At 41.9% G+C, this 27,000-nt stretch overlaps 1 protein-coding gene across 1 annotated transcript in view; it reads right to left on the bottom strand.

Moving 5' to 3' along the window:
* The window catches only part of aff2 (AF4/FMR2 family, member 2), a 161,829-nt gene that overhangs the window by 48,677 nt on the left and 86,152 nt on the right, over positions 1-27,000 (bottom strand). The window contains exons 5-9 of the mRNA XM_055034084.1: positions 12,491-12,535; positions 6,110-6,196; positions 5,602-5,638; positions 3,648-3,708; positions 538-592 (exon numbers count right to left, since the gene is read on the bottom strand). Of these exons, the coding sequence (XP_054890059.1) occupies positions 538-592; positions 3,648-3,708; positions 5,602-5,638; positions 6,110-6,196; positions 12,491-12,535 (285 nt within the window). The remainder of the gene's footprint in view (positions 1-537; positions 593-3,647; positions 3,709-5,601; positions 5,639-6,109; positions 6,197-12,490; positions 12,536-27,000) is intronic.

The following is a 27,000-nucleotide window of genomic DNA, read 5'->3' as shown; positions in this document are numbered from 1 at the left end:
GGATCAGAGAGGTTACGTGGTGAGATTGGCATCAGGGCCGCTTCCTCCAGCTCTACATGTTAACTTTAGTTAGCAGCAGAGCAGCCGTTTGACCCTGGACTCCTAACAGCGTCTTCAAGCTGTGAATGGGGCTGATTTGAAATATTCTAATTCCGATTCATCAGAAAAAAGTAAGTAAATAATTAGGAAAGTGTATTTATTGCCATCTTTAAACAATATTTACCTGACGTCTCGTTGAATACGGTGAAAGAATTAATAAGCATCAAAACATTTGAAAGTACGATTAAACACAGCTAACACGTGTAGTGATACAAATCACTTCCTCGTGTGAGGAAGTGATTTGTCCTGTAGAAGAATATTACAAATGGGAATGTTTTTCAAAAGCACCGTTTGCGTTTGTGGGGCTGTTATCACTGTGACACACAGTCACAGTCATACAAAGAAGTAATAAATAATATTTATCCTAAATGTTGTTATCACAATACTAACGTGAATAATAGCGACAAAACTTGAAGATGAACTACAGAGCGACCTCACCTGCTGTTCAGCTTCATCTTCATCACTGCTGATCTTCAGGTCATCCTCCAGCATCCTGCACACACACACCCACACACACGCGCACACACACACACCCACACACACACACACACACACAGGGGCAGATGGGTTACTGCAGCCATGGCCGTCTGCCTCACCTGTTGTTCCCTTTGAAGACTGTTTCCAGTAAACGGATGGATTACATTGCTGAAACGGTGCCGGTGACTCATGTTGGGGCAGAAGGATGAAGGAAAATCCTACCAGATGTTAAGGTTTCAGTGAACAGCGACACAAAGCGAGGATTGTTTTTCACCTGGACGCCCCACTTACTTCTACTTTGGGCTGAGACTGTAACACGGTCATTTCAACTAAGTACATAGATTTTTACGCGTTGAACATTTTAACGCAACTAATCTGGCTATCTTTTATTTTACGTAAAATCCAGAGCCGGAACCTTTGTGTTTGCGTGTTTTTGGTACGCCCGTAAATCTGATGCGCGGACGACGTCCGCAGACAACAGCGATGGACGACAAAAGCCGCTTTTGCTTCATTTTTACTTCAAAAACGTTATCTGATCGCACGCTGGAAAAAGCTCCTGTTATGTTGGAAGTTGTGCTGAAAGGAGTTAGCTTCCACCTGAAGCTATTCAGCTCTAAAAAAGCATCCCGATGCTAACCATGTAGCATTGAGATGTCCCCGATGCTAAGCTGGCCCAGGTGGCCGACGTTGCTAACGTCACTAAAGCAGCTAACGCTCTGAAGAAACCCGTTCACTGCTGACAAGGTTCCAGAATCACTATGAGCGATGCAGATGGCGAAGTCTTAATTATTGTTTTGTTCCTTTGATATTTCTTTTTGTTTAAGTTGTGGATTAAGTAATTTAATGTAAACATGACATCAAATGTATCACTTGTTTTGTGTCACGAAAATTCAATAAATACAATGTTTACAAAAAGGAAACCATCGTGGCCAAAGTAGTTTTTGATTTACCCAAACAAAAGACGTAAAGCTATATAAACATGTCTGTTCAATCAATAACTTAGCGGCAAAAAAAGGCTTTTAAATGAGAAAACGTCGCTTCTTTTGTCGTCAAGGTTTTTGATTAAAATGCGATCAATCGGTGACCCTGAAAAGTCCCATCACCACTCGTGTTATTAATTTTGCGTGTGCTTTTAATCTCTCAGGAAAAAATTAACACGACCTCACTATTAGCATCGTCTGCTCGTTAGCGCACAGGTTCAGGTGTGTATGTGGACCAGCGAGTTCCTGCAGTGTTTCACACACACACACAGCCCCCTGTCTCTCCCCCCACTCAACACCCACACACTGCTTCCTTTTTTTCGGGGAGCCGGCGCTGCTATTGTTATGACAGGAGGATCTCCTGAAGGGATTCCTACTGCCTGACGAGCCGCTCTTGTCAGTACCTGAAACGCTAAAGAAATAAAAAAAAATAAATAAAAATTGAAGCACTTTGAGGAGGAGGAGGAGGGGGGAGAATCTGCTCTATGTAAGGGGCAATGACAGATATGAATTACTCCCGAGCAGAAACGTTCAGACGCAGATTTGGCCGAGTGCAGAACGAATCGACCGGCTTCAAGGACGGACCGTGAAGCCCAACACGCGGCTCGCGGCTCTAATTTGGCCGCTTCAAACGCGGACGCCTCTGGTCGCTTTTCAGCTGCCAATTTAAATGGCTGCCGCCCGAGGTTTTCAAAGCAAAGCTCCCTTTTTAAATATATTTATATATATGAGGATTTACTGGCTAACACTGGCTTTACATGTGAAAAGAAAAGCCCAAATATTTGACCACTTTTCCAAAAATATGCAAGGAATGAGTAATATCTAGTCATTGTTTAATTCATGGAGATTGCCAAGAAATTTTTAATTCATTTGAGCATTTTATCAGGTTGTCGTCACAAAAATGATTTTTATTCAGATTTCATGACGGCCGTCCTCCAGATTTCGACGGAAAATGATGCAATCTTTTACCAGCAAAAGTCTGAAAAGTGCATTTGTGTGCAGAATTTTTCATTCCCGAAATTAAAATCCAGTGCGAACATTTACCTAAACTGCACTTCAAAAAACACAAAATCTTACAAAGTGTTTTAGACCAGCTTCCAGTGCAAATATATTAATGTTACAAGTAACTTTTCAGCATGAGACAAGAGCTTGTTTTTGGTAACTAATTCCTTAATATTGATGAGAAAGCTCTAGTTCCACTGGCAGATTGTTTCATCTATAACATGGAGTTTTTTCATCAATATTAAGGAATTAATTGCCTAAAATCAGCTCAACAAAACACATTAAATTTGGCAGCAACAAAACTTCCTTTTTAACTTTCCCAGTGAATCAGTGAGATTTTTGTTATTTTTGAATTTCAGACTGTTTCATCACCACTGGACTATTTTGATTCAACTCTCAAAATGATATCTGCACCTCAAAGCCACTGAATCTCACCAAGTACCTTTTTTTGGTCCAGTTTCTAGTGTAAATATTTTAGTTTGCTTGGAAAAAGACAAAACTATCTTCGAAGTAGCTTTTTGTTTCGTTATAAGTAAAATGATCTGCCATCAACTTGAAACAAGCTACTGTGTCTTGCCAAAAAGTTTTCTATAAGTCAGTTTTGTCTTGTTTCAAGATACCTGCACCAGGAACCAGACCAAAAATACTTGGTAGGATTTTGAGTTTTTCAGTGAACACAGTGTTCAAAGGCAATTTTGTCGCGTTCCACAGAAAAATAAAAATCCACAAAAAATGAATCGGTCAGACATATGAAAATGTTTGACATTTGTGTGGCCGAGTGATCAACTCGACTGGTTAAACGCAGGATCTGTAAGGCTCACAGGGTCTCTGCCTTCTCGGTCTCGCCCCGCTCTGCGAGTGGAGGTGTTGCAATACGCTGCTGGCTGGGGTTAAATTAATGTAGCTGCACTTTCCCGCTCTCATCCACGCAATCCGATTTCCCCCCCCCTGCTCCCCTCCCTCCATCTTCCTACCATGAGTGAATTCCATCCAAGAGTCAGGTTTAATTTCACCTTGAGGCTCCAGAAACAGCAGCAGGTTTAGAAATTCTCATTTTGTGTGTGTGTGTGTTTGAGGAGAGGTACTCACGACTTCTGCGGTGCAGTGGACGGTTTAGCAGCGGGTTTGTTAGCTGGCACCGAACACCTCTCTGCAACACAACGGGAGGAAGAGGAGGAAGAGGGGAGGACGACAGAGGACGTTCAATCATTCTTGACATCGTTTTGCATAAGTCAAGGTTTGTCTGTGTGCTTGACCGGAAGCCAAACTAACATAACCGGAGTCGTGTAGCATTCTTGCCCCCGGACAATGACTCTGCCACAGTCTGTTTGCGTTGCCAGGTTTTGAAGAGCGCAGCGCTCATTTTGCAATAAAACCTGACTAGATTATTTATTTCTCCTAGTGGCTGTTCAGGCCGTTTCTATTTTTTTCTTTCTGCAAACCGAGTCCTTTGAATTCCTGTTTTGCTCAGCAGTTTCACTTCCTGACAGAAAAGGCGAGGCGGGAACTGTTCGGCTTCACTGACGCCCAGCAAACATCTCAAAGCTTTTAAGTCGGGCTTTAATGTAAAGAAAAAAATACAATTTTTAAAAATCAGCAGCCTCTGAAAAGCACTTGAGGAAGAGTTTTATCAGAATTGCTGCACATATGCAGCTGTGGGCCTGGGGGATATGAAAGAAGTGAATAGTCAAAGTTTCAGGATGTTGCGCATCTCTCTGTGTCGATTTGTCACTGCAGCAGGGAGAATTTTACCTCTCGTTATTCTGCTGCATCACAAAAAAGTTTTTACGCCGTCGGCTCGGCGCCAGCAGCACTGGACTTTGAACATCAAGGTCATAGGTGAAGTCGGCCCCCTCCCACCTCCATCAGTTGAAGAAAATTTGGTTGTCATACGTTTGTGCTGCAAAAATTTTGGTTTGTATCGCTATCATTTTAAAGGTATTAGTAAATGCTTACAGTCAGTGTTTACAAAGAAATGCAAAGTAAACATGGTGTCAATCAATTTGTGCTACTTTTGTGCTGCAAAACAGTTTTGTTTGTGGCGCTAAAATTTCTCAGATAAAAAACTCAAAAACAAATCTACAGGTCACCAAAGGTCAACATGACCTTCCCAATGCCGCATTGACAAAATAAAATACAAATTATTTCAAGAAATTTGATGCTGCATTTGTGCAGCAAATATTTTTGTTTATGCTGTTGTCATTTTTTAAATTAAAAAATAATAACAGCAAAATAAAAATAAAAAAAAATCCAGAGGTTACTAAAACTTGGTCACTAAAGGTCAACCTGTCCTTCCCAATGTTACATTGACAAACTAAAAAATAAAAGATTATTTAAATTAATTTAAATGTTTGTACAGCAACATTTTTTTGTATCACAGTTGATTGACATTGACAATTTGTTTGGTTTTATCAGTGTGGACTGGCTGGTTGACCTTTGGTGACCTCTGGAAACATTTATCAATGTCTTTAAAATGACAGCGGCACAAACAAAAGATTTTTGCTGCACAAATGTTTGACACTAATTTTGTTCAATAAGAAGGAGAATGGGGAAGGGGAGAGGCAACTTCGCTCAATTTACGTAAACAGACATAATAAACATGGTGGATTTTCTCTAAACTCCACAGTTAAAGGAGTCAGAGGCCTGGTTCACTCTGACTCCTTCCCATCAAACTCGCTCCTCCGTTTTAAAAATTTTTTTTTTATGAATCTGTATTGTGCAATGAAATATTTACATATTTAGAATGTGAACCAGAGGTGCTGCCGGGCAACAGACGCAGAATCGAGAAACTCTGTCAGCTTTTACAAAAACATTGTTTCTGTTTTGCGTAATACACAGAAAAACCTGGAGATGAAACGTCGCACTTTATGATACAAGCTCACACGCATGTAACTTTCACATCAATTGCATAGACACTCTATCAAACTTTCAGTGTTTATCAGTCCAAACCGCTTCCTCACATGTGCACCGAATGTCGTTGTTGAAACCACATCATCAGTTGTAGCTTCAGCTGTTGTGAGTGTTTGCAGTCTGATAAACTTACTCTGGGTGTTGTAGGCTGAGGTCACATGCTGGGTCTCCTGGCCAAACGGGAGAGAAAAAAAATCAGAAAGAAATGAGTTTTTTTAATATCTTTATGTCTTTTTCTAATGGAATTTTCCAAACTTACTGTCTAATCAGGCAAACGTACAAAACGCTTTTTCAGTTTCGGATTTCAGGCTGACATCCATTTGTATCAATTAAACAAAACGTGGCCACTGCATTTGCTTGTCGTTGAGCTCGTTGAACATAAATTCAGGTCAATAATTCCTCAGTGCGGATGATGCAGTTCCACTGGCCGATTATTCCACTTGTAACAAGACATTTTTCCCTTTTTACAGATTTTCATCACTACTGAGGAATTATTTCCTTAAAACAAGCTCATATATCTTGCTAAGGTGATTGCACTCAAAAAAAAAAAAAAAAAAAAAACTTGATAAGATTTTGTGTTTTAGTTATTTCAAAAGAAGAAAGGAATTATTTTTTTTCACATTTGCAGTGTGTGCTCTCACCTTGTTTGGGATGGGGAACTTGGTCTGCTCGGCTTTCCCGGGCGTGTGTATGGCTGTGAGCGGAGGAGGCCATGAATGGGTCATCTCCTGAGCACACACACACACACACACACACACACACACACACACACACACACACACACACACACACACACACACACACACACACACACACACACACACACACACACATCTTTCATTATGTCACCATTAACGATTATTGAGAGGCGGCGTTTACTTTTCTTTGTTTTGTTTTGGTTCTTGCGTTCAGACAAATGAAGGAAATAACTCTGGTCCTGCGTCTGAAGAGCGATGATCCTGGCTGAACTTTAGCAGAAACACGGGCAGGAGGATTGCTTGAGCAGCGTCTTTGGAGCAGAGGAGTGGAGTCAGCGTTCAATCAAGGTTGCTCGCTGCTCCCCCCCCCTTCAGAGCGGACCCTCATTATTGCTTATAGACTAAATGCTGGGTTGCACAGGGAGGGTTGTGGTGGTACACACGGGGATCGGTGTACGGAGAGTTGGTTCAGTGCAGAGTTGTTAAATTAGAAAAAAATAAAAGGCTGACTCCGTCTGGCTGCATGGCAACAGCGCAGCACAGGAGCTGCAGCTTTTCAGTTATTTCTACTGAACTGTGCTTCGTAAAAGCACTTTTAAGCTTCGTCAGATTTTGACAAAGCCAAGACACAGACTTTAATGTCTTTAATAAAGACAAACAGCAAGCAGTGGCATTCATTCTCCTCCTGTTCCAAGTTTGTAAAAACCAACACTTTTTACGATTTTTAGTGACTCACTGCATGAACAGGCTTATTCATATGATTTTAATCCCATTAATAGAAACACTAGAATTGTTAATGTTCTTTCTGACATTAGCAATCAACCTCAATACATGTCGCGATGGACAGGTGATCCATATCGATGGATAGAATATTGATTACATAGATTATTCACTGAAATCCGATCCAAAACCGCGCGGCACTCTGGGAGATGTAGGCCGTCTCCTAGCAACAGCGTTGCTAGGTCACTTTGGTTACCTAGCAACAACGTGTGGAGTATAACGTGCGCAGCAGCAGTTTCAGCTTTCGCCATTGTGCCTCATAACTGGTTAAAAATAAAAACACCGCAGTGCGCATAAAAGAACTGTCACTTTGGTAATATTTTAGATATTTACAACAAAAATCAAATCAATAATTATTGATATTGATTGATATGAAACATGCATGGTGATGCATTATATCGTCCAGACCTAATTAAGCAGAATGTTGCCAACATTTAGGCAATATTCCATATTTGTAGTGGAAAAGCATGTATTGATGTTTGTAATGAGAAAAAAAATTAAGGAGTGAAAGTAAATTGGTAAAGAACTTCAAAATGCTCATTTAAATAAACACAGATGTGTTGCTATGTCATAATTAAGGACAATCTGTCAATGAGTTTACATCATCCCCTTGTGTGAACCTGCTGGAGGACGTTGGATGTCAGTCTATCATATACAGAAATATTCACTAATATTCACTCGCACAGTTAAAAGTCTCACATTTAGATGCAGGATTTTGTTGTGGAGGAATTCAGATTTGCACCAGGAGAACATAAAGGCTGTCTGGGACCTGAACCCAGAACCGTCTTCCTATTGGACGGCAGTCCGAGCCACTCCCACAAAACAAGGGTCGTTTTTCTTTTCTTTTTTTTCTTGTTCTTTTCTTTTTTTTTCTTGTTCTTTTCTCGTTGACAGTCAATCAGTTCATTCTCAACTTCCTTACAGCAGGTCACTGGGCCACAAAGACTGATTCCTCATCATACATTTATTCTCCCCTCTGGAGGAGATGAGTCATATTCATCCGATGACTCATGTGGTCATATGTGTGAGGAAAATGTGTGTGTGCGTGTGTGTGTAGCTCAGGGCACGAAACAGCTCAACATTTCTGAAGGTTGATGCAGAATGCATCTGCAGATGCGTTTTCCCGTCTTTACAGTGTTGTTGCGCTACCCTGACGAAATACGCTGGGTTGCTAAGCAACAGCCCCACTTTCTGACATCATTTTGTCCTTCCTTGAAGACTTCCTGTGCTTTGACAGACAGCACCCCTGATTTTGCCTGAACATATTTGTGTCTGTGTGTGTGTGTGTGCGTGTGTGTGTGTGTGTGTGGGAGAGAGAAAGTCATGACTGAGGGAGCGTAACATTAAGGCTGTTATCTGTTTGCCAAATATCACCTACACTGTTTAATCACAGAAGGTGCTTATTTGTTCTCCTGTGTTTGTGCTGCTATTACAGTTTTTCACATTTTGCAAAGTTCTAACTACAAACGCTCTTGTGATTCCATGTGGCCAAAAAAAGCAGCATGTCCTTTTTACAAATTAAAGGGGCGTGTTCTCCGGCCACATAAGGCTACTTTACAGCATAGTCAAGTAACTATGTTACCTTCAGTTGTTAAAAAAAAACAAACAAAAAAACATATATACATATATATATAATTGATGAATAATTAATATTTTACCAGACCAGGTAAATATATATATATTTACATCAAATATAATTTTCAAGGCGTAATTCAACTCCTTGAAAATTGGGTCGCTGTCTCTTTAAGAAGCTCCTGCTCCTTTTGAAACTCCTCGTTCAGGAAGTCATGACATTGTGGCTCCTCTATTAACCCTTTAACAAGGTTTTCACCAGCGTTTCACTGAGAAGTAGCTCCACTGACGAAATGTGGAGTTTCCCCAGGTGTTTGCTAATTGTTGCTGGCTAGTCTGAAGGAGTTGTGTGGAGGAGAAGCTCGGATGCTTGGGAACAGGTAGATTGGTACACTGGTTTTCACATGTGGGATTTCAATCGAAAATATTCAAGCTTGCAGTTCCAACGTGATACGTGTTAACGTTACTTTGAAATATGCATTTGCGTTGTAAACACCTGATGTTGCTTCTTATGTTGAACCAGAACATGAAACAAAATAGCAATATGAAGACATGTGAATAATAGAAATGGTACATTCTTGTATATTTTTTAAAATTTATCAACATTTTGTATGAACTGTAATTCATTATTTTATTGATGTGCATGCTAAATATGTCATCTGACATATATTTGAAAGATTTCTGTCGTCTGATGTGTGTTTTCCTTTAATGGTGGATTCCAGGAAGCACAAACAATAAACACTTATACACAATATGGACAAAAGTTGCACATATGGAGTCGCTGCTACTAATCTGACACCGGCTGAACAAGTTGCCTTGATGTCTGAGCATGCACTGTGATTAGTTTTCGGCAAAAGTCAACGAAAATCTCACAAGGACGCAGGAAACGGTCATTAAAAATCACTTTCAAAAGGACTCAGACAGGCTGGCTCACTGAAGCGCGGGCTTTATGAGGTTTTATACTGATCTAATTTATCATATTAATGACAGTTACATCCAAAGTGCGTGTCTACAGTGTCAAGGTATTAAAAGAGGCAACACTTCGGCACTTCTTTTAGTTTCACGGCGGCGGTAAGATCGGGGTGTTTGAATGTTAAAGTTTCATTCAACCCTATTGTGTGTAGAAAACTGACGGTAAGAGAAAAAGGAAACCATTACTTGTCTATGTGGGAAAGAAATGTTCATAGCAAAACACTCTGGTCTGGTAAAATATTAATTATTCATTGATTATTTTAAGCAACAAGCGCATCTGCATTCGCAGTAGAAGTCAAGTTAACACCACCTGTTTAAAGATAAATCACAATTATTATTATTATCACTAAATCATCACCCAGGCAATTTCTGTCAACCTAAAAAAAACTGTTTCGATGCCATTTTTTGTCCTAGACAACATGAATTAAGATTTTTTCACATTTGTATTTTTTTGTGGTGTTCTTTGAAAAACAAAATACAGAACATGATAACTGCTGCTGATGTATGAAAGACACAGCAACACATGCAAACTGGCAGCTTAGGACTGCTGTGATTTTGATTTTGAATATCATAACCAATGTCTATATCGGCTGTATTTGCTTACTTTTCCATTTTCACGATGCCCATTAAAATCTGTATTAGACGTTGGCACCAAAGTTCAGTAAAAGTTGATGCAAATGTCCAAATGTACCGCAGCATGAACCCAGGAAGCGTCCAGCTTGGTGACTGAGCAAATGTTGCGTTCAAGCGCTCCTTTTCTGACATTCGAAACATCCGTGTCGTGCTGTCGATTGCGTTTGGACGTATGGTGCAGCTCCGTTCTGCTGGGATCTCAAGGTCACGACCTCTAGTGTGAAGTAGCCTTCAGCCAAAGGTCAAGTCCTGCCTCAAGTAGAGGAGTTGGGATTACTGTCTCGTTCAAGATTGATGGTGAAAATGAAGCGGAGGCGAGAGACAGACGGATGGATTTAGAGATGGGCTGTTAAAGTTCTCATTTTCCCCGACCCGTTTGGACTCTGACTCTCACCTGTGGACTGTGGCTGAAAGAACCGGACCCTGACTGCAAGCAGCTGAAATTAGCTCGGTACGTACAGCGGCTGGACGCAGCCGGACGCAGCCGGACGCAGCCGGAGGCGTCATGCTGGAATAATTGAGTCGAAGCGGTTTGGACAGCTGATCAAATGCCTCCTGGATAACTCCATTTAAAGCTTTTCTGGGCATGTCCCTCTGGAAACAAACCCTGCAGAAGAACACCCAGAAGTAGTTGGAGAGAGTATTTATGGTTCTGACTGTTGGAAGGCCTCCGGATGTCCAATAATGAGGTGGAGAGGGATTTCTCTTTTGGACCTGTTACTCTGTGACCAGATCCGACATAAGAAAGGAAGACGACAGACGGATGGTTGACATTTCCTTGTCTTGATGTCTAACAAACCAAAACACTGGACTCCTCTCTCTGGTCATTTGGCTTTTGCCTCTTTTGCAGTGACTTTTAAGTTATGATGTGATTTTCCTTATGCAGCTTGAAGTCCTGTCAGCAATTTATTTAGTTGTTTTGAGATCAATCTTTCAGAAAAAAAAATAAATGTACTAATTAGTGCTTTGTTTCTTGCTGCAGCAGAAAAGTCATCAAAACATCAATATGGATGTTTTGCTTTTGCCTTATAACTTCCTGCTGTTGCGATGTAGCATTTGTTGTTGCATTTTGACTTTTTGTCGTTGCCTTGTGTCCTTTGTCGTTGTGTTGTTCCTGTCATGTTTTGCTGTGACTTGCTGCTGTTGCTTTACAACTTTTTATTGTCATGTTGTATCATTTGTTTTTGTGTTGTTTGTGTCGATAAACAACAATAACTTCTGTTGCTGCATTGTGACTGTTGCTGTTGACTTGTGTTTTTCTGTTGTTGGGTTGCAGTTTTCTATTGTTGCGTTGTGGTTTCCTATTGTTACGTTGTGGCATTTGCATTCCGTTGACCCTTCTGGGGTCAGTTCAGTGTCTCAGCAGAGCAAACAGTCGATGCTCTGAGAACAGTCTGTCCAGCCACAGCGCACTCAGCCCGATATGAAGAGTCGTGACAGCGGGACACACAGCCACCACGACCACTTGGGCTTTTGTTTAGGCAGAACAGAACCGTCACTTTAACAGACTGACAAAGCCATCGGTTCTGGCAGTCGGTAAAGCAAACGCTGCACCATGTTTTGCTTTACACGTCTTTACCGCCTCGCTGTTAGACTTCAATACCCTGCATATGAGTCGGCCATGTCTCCCTGACGGGCTGTGGGCCGATTCAGCCCGCCTCACATTCTGAGCGCCCTGATCTTTCCACTTGACATGACCAAACATCACAGGCCGGATTCAATGGCGCACCGATATTATTGACAGAGGCCTTTCATGCAGCTCGCAGCAGATAGTCTGTCACAAAGCCTGTTGACCGGCATATTGATTTGTGAAAGGGAGAGGGCTGCAAACGACAGAGGGCAGGGAGGAAGGAGCGGAGGGAGACAGACGGGAAGAGGAGGAAAAGCGATTCCACAGCCGAGGCGGAGGTTTAGGAGCTAACTGAGCCGTCCGAAAGCGTCCTGGTCCACGGGGCAGCTGACAGAGGAGGGGAAGACTGTCGGGGAAAACATCTGTTTTGACATCACTCAGAGCAGAACAGGAAGACAGGAGGGAAAAAACGAGTTGTTTGGAGAAATTCTGATAAACACGGATGGAGGGAAAAATTATGGAAAAGATTTCTGCCTGACATCATCTAACAAGAAACGAAAAAAATCTATAATCATGGACCTGAGCCAAAGTATCTCTTTTCCCCATCCTTTGTGTTGCAGCCCTTCTGTTTCTCATTCTCTCGCTTCATTCTGTCATTTCTTCCTACGATCAAATTCTCTGGAGAAGAACCAAAGTCTTTCAGAGCAAACATAAAACAGCTGATAATCAGCACAATTGCCCTGCGTGTATAAGAGAGAGACTGTGTGTGTGTGTGTGTGTGTGTCCAGGGAACATACCCGCAAAATCTCTTCAACGCAGCTGGAGTCGTTTGGCAGATTGACCTGGAGGAAAACAAAGACAGAAAGCCTGACTTTAGCAAATGGTAATGGCAGTTTTGCATTGAAAACAGAACAATCAAAAGGAGAAACAACACGGGGAGAAGACAGGTCCGCTCACAACGCATCAAGCTCACGTTTGAACAAACGTCTGAACGTTCCAGGTTTGGCGAGTCTCGTTTAAAACCAATCGCATGATAAAGAAGAACGAGCTCGATAATTTCTGTTTCTCCAAAAATGACGTGTGTGTGTCAAGCTGACTTATTTTCATAATTCCAATTTCTGTGGTCAATAGAAAAGGAGCTTCACATCTATTTCTGAGTTGCTGTGTTTGCATTATAACCAGTCTGCATTCCGCACATCTTCGCAGTCGTGACGTTTACATTGAAGAAGAAACGCAATCGAAATCACGCGTGAAAACATTTATTTACGTGGTAAGTCGTTAAAAAACATCCTGCATCATCATCCTCCGACCCACTTCCTGTCGTCTTCTTCATCGTTTCCGCAGTTACTGACATCCTGTTTTCGATCAGGCAATGCAGACACTTTTTTTGATGCAAAACAAGTGTCTGCATTGCTGTTTTGCTAAATAAACCAATTTCAATAGCAACGCTTTCTCGAAAAACATGATTTTTTGTTTTAAATTGTCATCTTTCCATTGAGTAAATTTTTTTTTCCCTAATTCCAATTAGCGCCGTTATGTGGTCAATGGTTCACCGTGCAATAGTCAAGCATTGACCATTGGTAGAGCCGTGACAGGCTCTACCAATCGAAAGGTAGAGCACTGATAATTCAGCTGTCGTTGCAGTTTCCAGACATATTCTGCAGTTCTGCAATTTTCCCAAGATGTCGCAAACGAAGCGGTAAACTCCTGCGTTTCCTACAGAGATTTTCCACCCAGCTCTCCCATAAAGCCACTGAAAGGTGGCCAGAGCGTGAACAAAGCAACATGTGGACACAGCTGCCAATCTTTTGAGCCAGTGAGGTCCGTTCATGCGTGCAGAGAACCACCTGAAAACCATTGAAATGTCAAGCTGAAAACAAGAAGTTCCCCCTTCCTGGGGGGTTCTGTAGTGGGACTACTAAAATTATGCAACTGCTTTCAATGTTACGCAGCCGCTGCTGTGTTTATTGACGTTTTCTTGCTGTGTTTTTATCGGAACCAGTTTATAAAAACACACATGCCATAAATAGTCATCAAATTCCAAGAGAAGTTTTTTTTTTTTTTTTTATTACGCTTGTTTATCACTTCAACATGTGGAAAAATCCAAAACCTCAGCCAACGGCAACTTCCAGTCGCTCCACCCTGAGCGGTTCAGCCGAGGTCGAGGCGTTCATAAATTCCTGCGTGTTCATGTAGAGCCGTCCGGTCCGCTCGCTGTGCTGCCGTGAATTAACGACCACGGCTCAGACACAGGGACGGATCACGCTCACTGCAATTAGGTCTTTAAACGCTAAACACCAGGGTTAGCGAAGCAGTAAGGATTTGTATAAAAAGAAAAAGGAGCATTTCAGTTATTCAGATTTAGGCTTGGACCGCGGTGTCATGCAAACCGCAGGACACTTTTAGCTTGACGAGCGGAGGGCCGGCCTGGCGTTCGATTGGGAGACAGAGAGGGAGTCTGTGTCAGCGGTCTGATTAACCAGTTCACCGGCTGCGGGCTGTTAATCTGTGTAAACATGGCGGCTGTGTCCAAAGAGCCCGTCTGATCATAAAAACACGACGGCATCCTCAGGCGTAAATCAAGACAAATGACGTCTGAGAACCGTACATGTTAACAACAGACTGCTGAAAGGTTAAGCTGAGGGAGCGTCTGACAGCAGCATTAATATTCCTCACCAGTGACCTACTACGTGTCCTTGGTCGGGTTACACAAAACATGTTCATTACATTTTTTTTTTTTGACATCATCATCCTTCAGGTCTGTCTACTTTGAGCTGCATTCATAATGAGTTGTTTTAGGGCATCTTGTCACTTTAAATCTGAATTATCTGCGAGAATGGCTACAAACATACAGCTGTGCATCTTTGAAAAGCAGAAGCAGAGCCTCCTGCACAACCAGCAAGAATGCAGCAAGTCAGAAACAAGACGCTTGTCTTTTCCAGCAGCCATTGTACGGCGGTAAAACCAGCAGGAGCTCTGCTTGTGTTGCTAGGTAACGACGCAGTGCCAGGCAGGTGTAACTTAGCAACAGAGAGGTTTTCAGGACACCAAAAAATATTCACTTATTACCAAAAAAACAAAACAAAACAAAATATCTTGAGGTGTTTTTAGAGGTACTAGATCAGATCAAATGTACAAAATGTGAATTTGGCAAAATAGGTTCCCTTTAAACTTTCACAGTCTATAGCATTACGACCGCAAACTGTGAAGCATTTTATTGAAATTGAGTATAATAGACCAACATAAAATGGTGCATTATTGTGAAGTGGAGGGAAAAATTATGAAAACAATCAAAAGAAACAAACAAAATCTGGGCAGCCCTGGCAGACGTCAGACTAGGATAAGTGTTCACTTTTCAGCACTGTAAACCTAAGCAGCGCTAGAAATGAATGGTCACATTTATTACTTTTAAAATGGTATAGTCAAAGTCCAGACCTAAATTCAGTTGAGAACCTGTGTCAACGCTTGACAAATGCTCTCCAATCAGACTGAGCTCCAGTCTGTTGACTGTGAGAAAAAGCAGCAAAGATCAAATGATGTTGAAACTTCTGCAAGGCCCTGTTCGTATTTATGGACTCTGTTAAAAATTAACATCTGTCCAGCTGGAAGTCTTTGCTGTCTTAGTTCAAACTCAGTTCATTTCTGCCGCTCCAGCCCAGCACCGAGCTGCTTTTCTATTTAGTCCAAAACAAGCCATCACTGCAGCCCAGGGACCCGTGATCTTGTGTGATAACACTTTGGAAAATACATAAGAATCATCTCAATTGCACAAAGATTAATTCCCCCCCCGAATTTTTTTTTCTTCCAAAAAGTAACTGCAAACACATGCAGCCTCTCCGGGTCAGATCTTTGTCTTGGATCTTGGTCCAACGACACGAAGGAAAGACGGCGGGGTGGCGAGCGGGAAGTCAGAACCTGTCTCAGTCTACGGCAACATAACCTCCGTCACGCGCCATTACCAACAGTGCCGGCGAGAACGGAGGGGCAATTTAGCCGCCGTGATGATGGGGGTGACATCATGTTCGGCCTTAAATCACAGCCTGCTGAAACAACAAAAGGCCCTGCAAGCCGGGGTTCTGCTCCTGCTTCAGCTCACAGAACGAAAACCCATCTGTATGTTTTCTGGACAGCAGCCGTTATTCTGCTTCAGCAGATTAATCACACAGACCTGAAGTCACAGGCACCGGATGGAGACGTTTTCTTCCAGCAGAAAACCTCATACAGCAATCAGCAATCCATTTTAACCAATAAACCTTGCTAACAATTAGCGATTGTTAGCACTACTTACTAGTTACTAGTCTGCTGTTGCGCTGTTTTTGATTTTAGTGATGCCTGATGCAGCTGATCGTAAAACACTGGTTTGTAGACTAGAAAAGAGTCCAGGGGTTCCTCAGGGGCGTGTCCTCGGGCCACTTCTTCTTCAACATCTACACTTTTCCCCAAGATCACGGGGTGTATGCTTACGACTCAAGACCATAATTCTGAGTCATCGCAGAACGACAATCCCTTACAGCAGTGAGTAAGCGTGTTCTTCATTTTGGATAAAGCATAAAAACGCAGGAAAAATGAGTCAGTCTGTGAATCCAGAAAGGCTCAACCAGACTGGAGGACGCCAAGAAACGGCAAAGCATCGCAGAAATGTGGCTACAAACGTATAAATGTTGACACACTTACAGCGTGTTACTAAAGAAGCCTGCGATTTTTACAAACAGGACTTGTGTTTAATAAAGCCAAGAAAAAAACCAGCGAATCTTTTAATATTTAGTAAGTTCTTGGTATACGTCTGTAAGACAGACGGACACGTTATATAAAAAATATGAACGAATTCAGCTGCTGTGTGCATTTTAGTGAGAAAAATCATACTCTGGTGAAACTTGTGTATATGTGTTTCAGGAGCCAGAGTTACCTAAAAAGTCTACAAACAAGAAATAAACTGTTTTAAACCGTCACTATTACTGTGACCAAAGGAAAAGGAAGTAGCACAATCCTCGATTGACCTTTTCCCAATCACTCGCCGCGCCTCATGTCAGTGCAACCAGATTGCACTGACAACACCACTCTTCAGTGCTGAGGTTGTTGCTGGGCGAAGACGACTTAAATGTAGCTATTTTCAGTTTAACGACAGATTGCAAAGAAATCAGAGGAAGTCGAGACGTGTCAAAGACAGACTGCAGTTTATCTAGGTCACAGGGGAGAGTACTTGCATAACAGAAATATTTGTGCACCGTTTTATCTTTTTGATCTTTGACGTAGACATTGTTCACTTTGGAAATGTTGTCAACCTTTGTATTTTGCGATTCTTGTTGCGCTAACCTCACTATCTGGTCATAAGAGACACCAAAGAACAAAGACAGTCAACTCCTCCACCTTTTGGCCTTTGATTTGAAATACAAATAAAACTTTTCGCACAAAACCAAACAGAGTGTGAAAACAAAATATCTTGAATTTTCTAATATCTTCTTCAGTTACAGTTCTGGACTTGACACAGGAAAATGGAAACACAAGTGAGTTCAGGCTTGTTTTTGTTCTTTATCTGTCCTTCTGTTCATCGTTCTCCTCAACCATTCGTCCTCATCCCTGCTGCGCTCCGGTTCACCGGAGTGCAACGCTGACGCTTTGTGTCGCCGATCCTGAGTGTATCATTGTCAGGAACCGGGCCGCTCGGCGCGCCGACAGAACCCGGAGCTCAGTGAATGCCAAGCAGCTTTTAATGGACCTAATGGACAGGTGACTATCACATGGTGAACGGGCGGGTGACGCGCAGGTTCCCTTAATTGAGGTTACTGCGAGACCGCAGTTAATTTCAAGGGCCGTAAGATAGGGAGAGCACAAAAGAGAAGCGAGAGACGCAAGTCTGGGGGAGGAAAAAGGGACACATTTCTGAGAGAAAATAGATACCAAAGAAAAACGAGCAAGGGGCAGAGCGGATATAGCAGAGGCAATTACTGAGGCAGAAATCCTTTCTCTCTGAAATAGCTCAGATAGAAAAGATGTTCACACGTGCAGCACAGACGCACACACTGGCCCAAAGGCGCGCACTTTGGGCCAGCCCCACCTTGCGGGCCAGGAACGCGCACCGACACGGAGAGCGCTCTGAAGAAGAACCCGGAAGAGCCTCGAGATGCGTCATCACGTTGTCCAGCCGGTCCAAATCCAAGACGCGTCTCAGGAGAGCGAGGAGCGCTTTGTGGATCCACAACAAGCAAAGGGTCAAGCCAGCAGACAAGCAAAAGGGCTAAAGCGGCCTTCAAGCACACACAGAAACTAATTACCGTTTAGATAGGAGGAAATAAAGCCAACATCCGTTTTCTTTCGACAGAGAGATTTAGTCTGGAGTCACTATCACACCGGGTCAGATGACTCCAGATGTGATGCAGATGGTTTGTGCCAAAGAACAGCCTGAGAAGTAGATTTTAAAAAACATTTAAAAAACATCTGTTTATCCAAAACGCAAAAAGGAAGAAAAAAAAAACCCTGACTTGGCAGGTGATTGAACACCATATGCCCACAACGGGCTGGCTGCAATTATTAATAGCAACTGAAAAGAGGTACCACCTAACTTGTCCAAACATATTTTCCAACTAAGAAAAGCTTTTTAAATGTAGCCAGAGACGGATTGATCAGGCTGATTCCAAATTCGGATCAAGTATCCTTGATGTAGTTTTATCGACTTGGCACGTCTGTCCGTGAAAAAAAAAAAAAAGAGTCACAATCCATTTACTCCGCACTGTCAAATGATGAGATTTGGGCCCGGTTCTGGAAACAACGGAATCGGACAAATCCGGCTCCTGCAGTCGAAACAGGAGCCAAGCTCCTTCTCAACTCAAGAATAAGTTTTTGTTGAGTTTGCTCCGAAGAATTAGATCAAAACGGTAAATATGCAAATAATATCAATGAAATAGTCATCCGAGTTGGACTGCACATTCACGCCTCCCGAACCGAACCAGATTCACAGGCAAAACGAATTAAGAGTTCGATCAAAGTGGACCAAACAGGGTTGGTGTGAATGCACCCTTAGATCACAACGGTAAGTGTCAAAAACAACAATGCACCCTGGCAGTGACTCTCAAAGCTCGTTTGCTTTGTAACGTCTGTATTGTTGATAGAATGGAAACTGTGACCACAGTGGACCGAATGCAGCTCTGATTGTCTGCATCTAAAAGAAAACGCTTGCTCTCCTGAAAGAACAAGACGCTGTATTTGGATTTACTGAATGGGTTCCGTTTATTACATTAATTTGTCACATCAGCGAGGGGCCTGTTGGCGCTCCGCAAACAGTCACCTATAAAATTACATAACAAACACAATTTAATGCGATTCCTCTCAAAACGCTCCTCTGCCTTTCTCTTCCCTCTCTCTGCCTTTTCATGTTTCAAAATGCACCGGAGTGTCTTGTTTCCTTTTGTGTGGGAATTAAATATCATTAGGAGGTAATTACACTAATGTGTTTAAGACTAAAGAAACATGCTCCCCCCTGATCTCTTGTTTTTTGTTTTTTTGTGCGTGCAAAGAGAGGGAGATGAATGCCTCGCCGAATGCATGTGGGTTGACAAAATGCGGGAGATGGAAAACACCCCCAAAACACACGCAATCTATTCATATTTACAATAACTGGGAGATAATTATGTTCCGCGAGGAGATTGGCAGCGACGGGAGATAAAAGAGGGCAGAGAGGAGGATAATGTGCAGAGGGAGAGAAAGACGGGAATCAAACAGAATGAAATCTGAGAGCTAGACGAATGCAAACATGTTCCGAGGGCTATTAGCATATCCGCTCGTACTTCTGCGTCGCTGTCTCTTTCTGTGGTGGATAATCTCACTGTGAAATAAGAGGAGGTTTACTTTGTTGTCGGGATTACACAAAGTATCCAACTTCATCTTTTAACGCAGCTCTCTGAGGCCAAAGCGCAGAAAAGCCTCCTCTGCTCTGCCGTCATGAAAAAAAATACCAAAGTCAAATGGACTGCCAATCACCCTGACAGAGTGATTGAAGTCTGGAGTCCTGTACGGCTCAGAGCCGAGTCCAACACGGCCTGGAAAATCTTCAAGGATTTTTTCTTCTTCTTCTTCTTCTTGGGCTCCTCGTTTATTCTTTTTTATCTGCTTCTTTTATCATGCATATTTCAGCTGTTTACAGAGCTGAAGTGACCGCCGTCGCTGGGATTACCAGCATGCTTGATAGATCACAGGCATCGCCTCAGAGGAGAATGTTTGTGTGTGTGTGCGTGTGTGTGTGCAACATGTTTATGTAGGAGTCAACCCGTCTGACAATCTAAAGATTGGGTCCATGGAAGCCAGTTTAGCACACACTCCAGACAGAGCGATCTCTACTCATTGTCCTCCAACAAACGTAGCCGATTCCTCCAAGGCCGGATGACTTTCCCCTGCGTCGCGCTACAGCCACCTCAACCGGATGCTGAGCTACGGCCGCCCTCCGAAGTAAAAGAGAAGCTTTCCGCGGCTTGGTGACAGCGTAGCTACAGACGGAACTCAGAGCGAGCAGCGGAGAGTGCTCACTGAAACACCGGATTAGGGAAGAGGTTGTAAAAACGGATGATTGTGGCTGCCAGTGGATCAGTGCGTCCGATGCACAATGAAGTCGATTGTTTTCACTCAAGCCACTTCTTAAACCAGCATGGGGGAGATGAAAATTTGTTGTCAAGAGGCCGAAGTGATATTTACATTTAAGGGCACGTTCGGTCCAATTAGTGGTATTTTAAAATCACCAGTTTCACCATCTTTTCCCGGTGCTAACTAGAAAACCACTCAGAGTCAGGGGGCGGGTCTTAGTGCTGTCAATCACTCTCTGTGTGGCTCTCTGTTACATTGCAGAATGGTAACCCAAGTTAGCACAGCAACAGATGATGGCAGCTAAGCTGTTTACCTGTAACTAAATTGTTAGCATATATAGTAGTTCATTCACTTGGTTGATTGACAACATTAAAACCCTCCTCCTGCTTCTGATTGGTTGTTTTTAATTGGGAGCTGTGCATTGCTTCATAAGGCAAGAGTAGCTCTGGGAGGAGGTGAAGGAGATTGATCTTTTCACAGATCATCCATCTCATGATTTACAGTCATGACACGGTGACAGATTTAACAAATCAGTGAAAAAAAACATTTTTTCATTGAAGTTAAATACGATACATATAATTTAACGTTATTAAAAATCTTTTTTTTTACATTCGAAAGTCCCGTGCTGCAATTGTTTACACATGTTTTTGATCATTTATCATCATTTAAAATGACATCACAACATCTGACAACGTAATGACGTCATAATTTTGAAGCTTTTAACTTTTAATTGGCACAATTAAAAGAAAAATCATAAACTGAGCATTTTTTTTTTGAAAATACAATCATTTATTTATTCAATGTAGCTTTAATTTTAATCACATTTGCGGTACATGACCATTATGAAGTCCCCTAGTTGCCCTTTTGGTTTACAGGCCTGGTTATCTTGCACAGATGCAGCACACACAGTTTTACCTCTTCCACTCGACACCAGCCTCTCATCTCGTCTTATTTGTGTTTTTCTTCTCCTCCACCCTCTGTCAGCTCCTCTTCCTCTTGTTCCCGGTTTTCCTCTCCTGTCTCTCTCTCCCACCAAGCTGTGGAGAGGCTGATAAGGAGTTGATTTACCATCCAATTAAATATTGTCATTGAAACATTGCTTCAAATAAGCCCAGCGTTTTCACCCTGTGCTAATTGGCCTTCCACTTGCATGTGTGTGTGTTCGTGGGCGTATGTGTGTGTGTGCATGTGCGCGCGCGCGTGTGTGTGTGCCGGGAGCTCGGAGCACTTCGTGTTTGTTTGGCGAGTACGAGCTTGAAGAGTGAGGAATAAGATCCTGGTCTCTTCTCGGTTAAAACAGAAGGTCATTTCGAGTTCAGACAATATAGTGAGACTGGAATTTATTTATTTATTTATGCACTCCTCTTTTGCTGGCTTCTTCTTTAAAACTCTAATTTATGAAGGCTGGCACATGAATAAAGGAGTCATGAAATTAATTTAAAATCCAGGCTTAATGCAAAAACTACAACACTTTCCTTTTTTTTAATCATCTTTTTTCCATTTCCATCCAAACACAGGCTATTATAAATCTGTTACTATTTTACACAAACCTTGATGAAACTTATTATCGGTAGCCATTTTCAGCTAAAGGCTTCATATTTAAGCTAGAAGCTGTTTACTACTAGTAGTAGTTAGCTAGCAGCTAATATAGATAGCTACTAAATTAGCTATCTAACTTACATAGTAGCTTTTACTACTACTAGCTAATAGTTTTCTTAGCTAGTAATTAACTCAGTCAATTTCACTGTCTTTATCTTTGAAGTTAAAACTTCACATAAACTCAATTCCAGCTGCAGTCTAACTTGGTCGCTAACTTGACTAGAATAGTAATAAATCAGATTTTATCAGGATAAGTGATGCAACATTGCAATAAATTCCCACCTCTTTTGTAGATCAGAAGGAATAAACGTAATTTAGAGAAACTGACCTATTTTTTGTATTCATACAAAAGTGACATTAATTTAACATGAGCATCTTTTGGGCCTGTTTTTTGTACCCATGTTTCATAACAGCGTGTAGTTTAAGACTATAGCCTTCAGTTTAGGACTATAGCCTGCAGTTTAGGACTATAGCCTGCAGTTTAGGACTATAGCCTGCAGTTTAGGACTATAGCCTGTAGTTTAGGACTATAGCCTGCAGTTTAGGACTATAGCCTGTAGTTTAACACTATAGCCTGCAGTTTAAGACTATAGCCTGCAGTTTAGGACTATAGCCTGTAGTTTAGGACTATACCCTGTAGTTTAAGACTATAGCCTGCAGTTTAGGACTATAGCCTGTAGTTTAGGACTATAGCCTGCAGTTTAGGACTATAGCCTGTAGTTTAGGACTATAGCCTGCAGTTTAGGACTATAGCCTGTAGTTTAGGACTATAGCCTGTAGTTTAGGACTATAGCCTGTAGTTTAGGACTATAGCCTGTAGTTTAGGGCTAACAGCCTGTAGTTTAGGGCTAACAGCCTGTAGTTTAGGACTATAGCCTGTAGTTTAGGACTATAGCCTGTAGTTTAGGACTATAGCCTGTAGTTTAGGACTATAGCCTGCAGTTTAGGACTATAGCCTGTAGTTTAGGACTATAGCCTGTAGTTTAGGGCTAACAGCCTGTAGTTTAGGGCTAACAGCCTGTAGTTTAGGACTATAGCCTGTAGTTTAGGACTATAGCCTGTAGTTTAGGACTATAGCCTGCAGTTTAGGACTATAGCCTGTAGTTTAGGACTATAGCCTGCAGTTTAGGACTATAGCCTGCAGTTTAGGACTATAGCCTGCTATAGCCTGCAGTTTAGGACTATAGCCTGTAGTTTAGGACTATAGCCTGTAGTTTAGGGCTAACAGCCTGTAGTTTAGGGCTAACAGCCTGTAGTTTAGGACTATAGCCTGTAGTTTAGGGCTAACAGCCTGTAGTTTAGGGCTAATAGCCTGTAGTTTAGGGCTAACAGCCTGTAGTTTAAGACTATAGCCTGTAGTTTAGGACTATAGCCTGTAGTTTAGGGCTAACAGCCTGTAGTTTAGGGCTAACAGCCTGTAGTTTAGGGCTAACAGCCTGTAGTTTAGGACTATAGCCTGTAGTTTAGGGCTAACAGCCTGTAGTTTAGGGCTAACAGCCTGTAGTTTAGGACTAACAGCCTGTAGTTTAGGACTTAGCGGTACTTGCTTCAGTCGTTTATTCAGTCTGTGGTCACTGTGGCTCAAAGACTAAACTCTGCTAATTCCTGCTAAGCCAGTTTGTAATGAAACTATTTGACTTTTAAACAGACACATGCACACACCGTGTGGTAATAAACCTACCTCCCCCCCTCTCTCCAACACACACAGACAGAGTTTCGTTTAAATACAATTTTAATAAATCCATGGGCAAGCGGTCTCAAAACTCATTTATCAAACATTTAACACCGACTTAGCTATTAAAGGGGGCATAGGAGGAAGAGAGGAGGAAAAATTGAAGAAGAGGAGCTATGATCAATGCCAGTGGACCATATAATTGCACCAGGAGTGGGTTAGCTGAAACATTAGCCTTGTTTTCTGATGGATCACATCCTGGAGCCAGCAAGCCAAGCTAAACGCTTCAATCTGTATTAGTGAGAGCCGGACTCATCCATCTGAAGGAGGCGCAGAGCTAAAATTAAAGTTCCCTGAGAGGTAACATACAACGCTGCCATCTTAAAAAAGAGAGAAGGGGGAAAAAAGCCCAATCCACTAGTTGTTATTACCTTCCCTTTGTGCTTACATTGTATTAGCAGAATCCACTTTATTCACCGAATGAAATTCTCACCTTGACACGTAGTTTGATCAAGTCTTTACATTTTCAGAAGATGTTTCCTTCCCCTGGAAAGATTCCTCACAGACGGAGTGATGATTATTCCTTTTTCACTCTCACCGCCTGTGCAGAAGCTTAAATAGCCGCATATGAAAAGAGCCATCACCCTCACATTACTCTGGGTCTGACCTTGCCATCATTATTTTCTCCCCAGAAGAGAAGCTCTGAACGGGAATTCTTCTGCTCACTTTCACTCCCGTTACGACGTCTTTGCAAACGGGCCCCGCTCCAGACATGAACGTTCAGATGATCGCTGCCGGATCCAACCTGACGCTAATTACGATACCAAATAAAAAGACTTGATTCAATCATGTTACATTATCATTGTTTTCCTAAATGAGGCAGACCAGGCCTTGAAGCATATTCCATACATTTTCATTAGTGTTGAGGTTAGCGCCATTCTGGACGCTTAATGTACGCCTGGTTCGTCCATTTCTAGAAACTGTCATCCCTCTTTGTTTTTCCTTTCACTCTGCGACCATGATGCTACCGACAGTTTCCATTATGCTTTGTTGACTGCCAGGAAAGTTCAACTTGTGAGTTGTTCTGTTATAAAGTCTTATTGTTGAGTTAGAGTCAAACGTACAACATGTTACGATCGTTGTCGTAATATGTGTACGTAGATAGCAAAAAAAAAAAAAAAAAAGAAGTAAATTTGAAGCAAAAAATTCAATAATCTTATTGGAAAAACAAGACAGTTTCTGAATTTCAAAGGTCAAACAATTAGCTTGAAAAAAATTCTGAAATTTTGAAATTACACTCCAAAATTTCTGAGATCTTGATTCTTGAAACTCAGAACATTAACAAACGTTGAACATTTTCAACTTTTGAAATGTCCTTCTTTTTTCTCCAGAAGATTTTGGAGATTAATCTCAGAATTTCTGAGTTTTCTGGAGGAAATTCATTCCTTTTTCTTGTACCTACAGTACGCCACCATACATACAAGATACTTTAAATTGTTTAGACCTGGAAAATTTGAGAAATATAAAACGCAAATAAGAATTAATATTGCCGATGCAAATTAGCATCACGCCAATCGTTAGTTATTTGTGGATCTCTTTGACTGTATGTGCATTTTGGGTCTGTATCAGTGCTAATGTTATTAACCAAACATAACTCTTCTGAAAATTTGGAGGCCACAAATAAAAGTCATGTCCGTGTCAGGAAGCTGTCGGATTGACATGAGCTCCACCATGAAGAGAGAACAGAGACCCAGTAGGAACTGGGCCAGAAGCTTGCTGATGGCAACAAACAAAAGAGCGGCTGGTTTCTCCAAAACTTGAGGCTGAAATCGAATATTAGTCCACATTTTATAAACAGACCTACAACCATTTGAAATCAGGCTACGTTTTTCCAGTCGGGTAAAAATCCCAAAAAATTATTTGCATTTGTTAATATACAAAAATAGTTTGATTTTGTTTTATTACAGACAAAGGTAATCGAACAACACTATAATTCTTCAATCTTAAGCAACTAACAAAAGCCCGGATGATGATGATGCATCGGCTTTGGAAGCTTTATTTTTGCTTTTTGTCCTGGTTAACATCTTTTGTCGTATCTTCAATCCACCTGGGGGAAAAACAAATATTCTCAAAATCGAAAATGAGTGATGTTAATGCCCTCGATGAATCTCAAAGGCTGCAGTAGCAAAAGGACACCAAACGCCACCAGAAAGGCTGAACGAAATGCTTTCTTCTCCGTCTCCCCATCAGAGCCGGAGGTGAATTCTAGCTCTGCAATAAATGAGCCAGCAAACCCCGACTGTACAGAGAAAAATATTGGAATTTCTCTTTTTATTAACAATTATTATAACCAATTAAGGTTTCTGGCTGCACACACAGACTTTTTTTCAATGCCTTTGTAAACGGGAAGAATGCCTTTGCTGATATTTGCGGTTGGCCAGCTGCAGAGGGGGACGTATCTGGCTTTGTACTCGGTATCTGATTTGAACAGAAATCAGTGGAATCGGCCACCACTTCTGTTGTTCCCACTGCCGCTGCTGTGGTATTTCAAAGCGTCACTAGATCTAACCAGCTGTTAGAGACCAATGTCTTATTAGCCCGTTGTGTGAAATTGTCCTCTGTGGTGTGGCCATGGATTGATTGCACTCATTTTGCAGAGGAAGCTTAAAGACCCCGGGTTCCCACAGAGGTTCCTTTAAATGCAATCACAGATTAAACATGGGCCGGATCGAGGCTACAACAATATCTGTAACTGGGATGCTTAAGTGATCAAGTTCTTCTGTAATCTTAAGCACTCTCCCGATTTATGAGGAACAATTTTGTTTTGGATTTTTTGAGATTACAGTCTGCCTTCTTTGATGATGTCATGTGCGCAAGACCCCGCCGCCCCCCAGCTCCCGGACGATGACTACTGCTGGTTGTAGCTGACAGGTCGTCAGCATCACGCGATAAATCTTAAATGTAGCGTGACGTATGCAAGGAAAAGGGACTAAATGACAACGCTATGAGAACGAGATAACAAGATCCAACAGTATCACAGCTGAGTGAAAAAAATGTCATTGAAAAACATAGGGTCAGTTATGCTAACCTGACTTTTAAAACGTAACATGTAGCTGTGTCGTGGGATTTGGTGTATCTCGGTTCAGTTGGGAAAAACAAGGCGGCCAACACTCCAACTCTGACAGATCATCAGAAGAACAGGTGTTGAAATGAGCTAATCAACCCAGCAGGTGTTCAGACAATCACTTATTTATAATCGCAAAATAAACGCCAATCCTCAAAGCAAAACACTGAATATTCTGTTCTTTCTTTGGGAATTTTTTGGAGTGTTTTTTCAGGGTTGAGTCCTGGTAGACTTGAAGTAATTTCTGCACTGTCAACTAGTGGGGCTGTTGTCAGTCAGTTCCTACGGCAACAGGCCTGCATCTAGCACAGCCAAGACAGAAACCGAGAAAAAAAAGAAGA

This window comes from Poeciliopsis prolifica, unplaced genomic scaffold, assembly GCF_027474105.1.
Source record: "Poeciliopsis prolifica strain line A6 unplaced genomic scaffold, Auburn_PproV2 SCAFFOLD009, whole genome shotgun sequence".
Classification (NCBI taxonomy): Eukaryota; Metazoa; Chordata; class Actinopteri; order Cyprinodontiformes; family Poeciliidae; genus Poeciliopsis; species Poeciliopsis prolifica.
The sequence above is the reverse complement of the archived record's forward strand: the minus strand, read 5'-3'. Positions and strand labels throughout refer to the sequence as shown.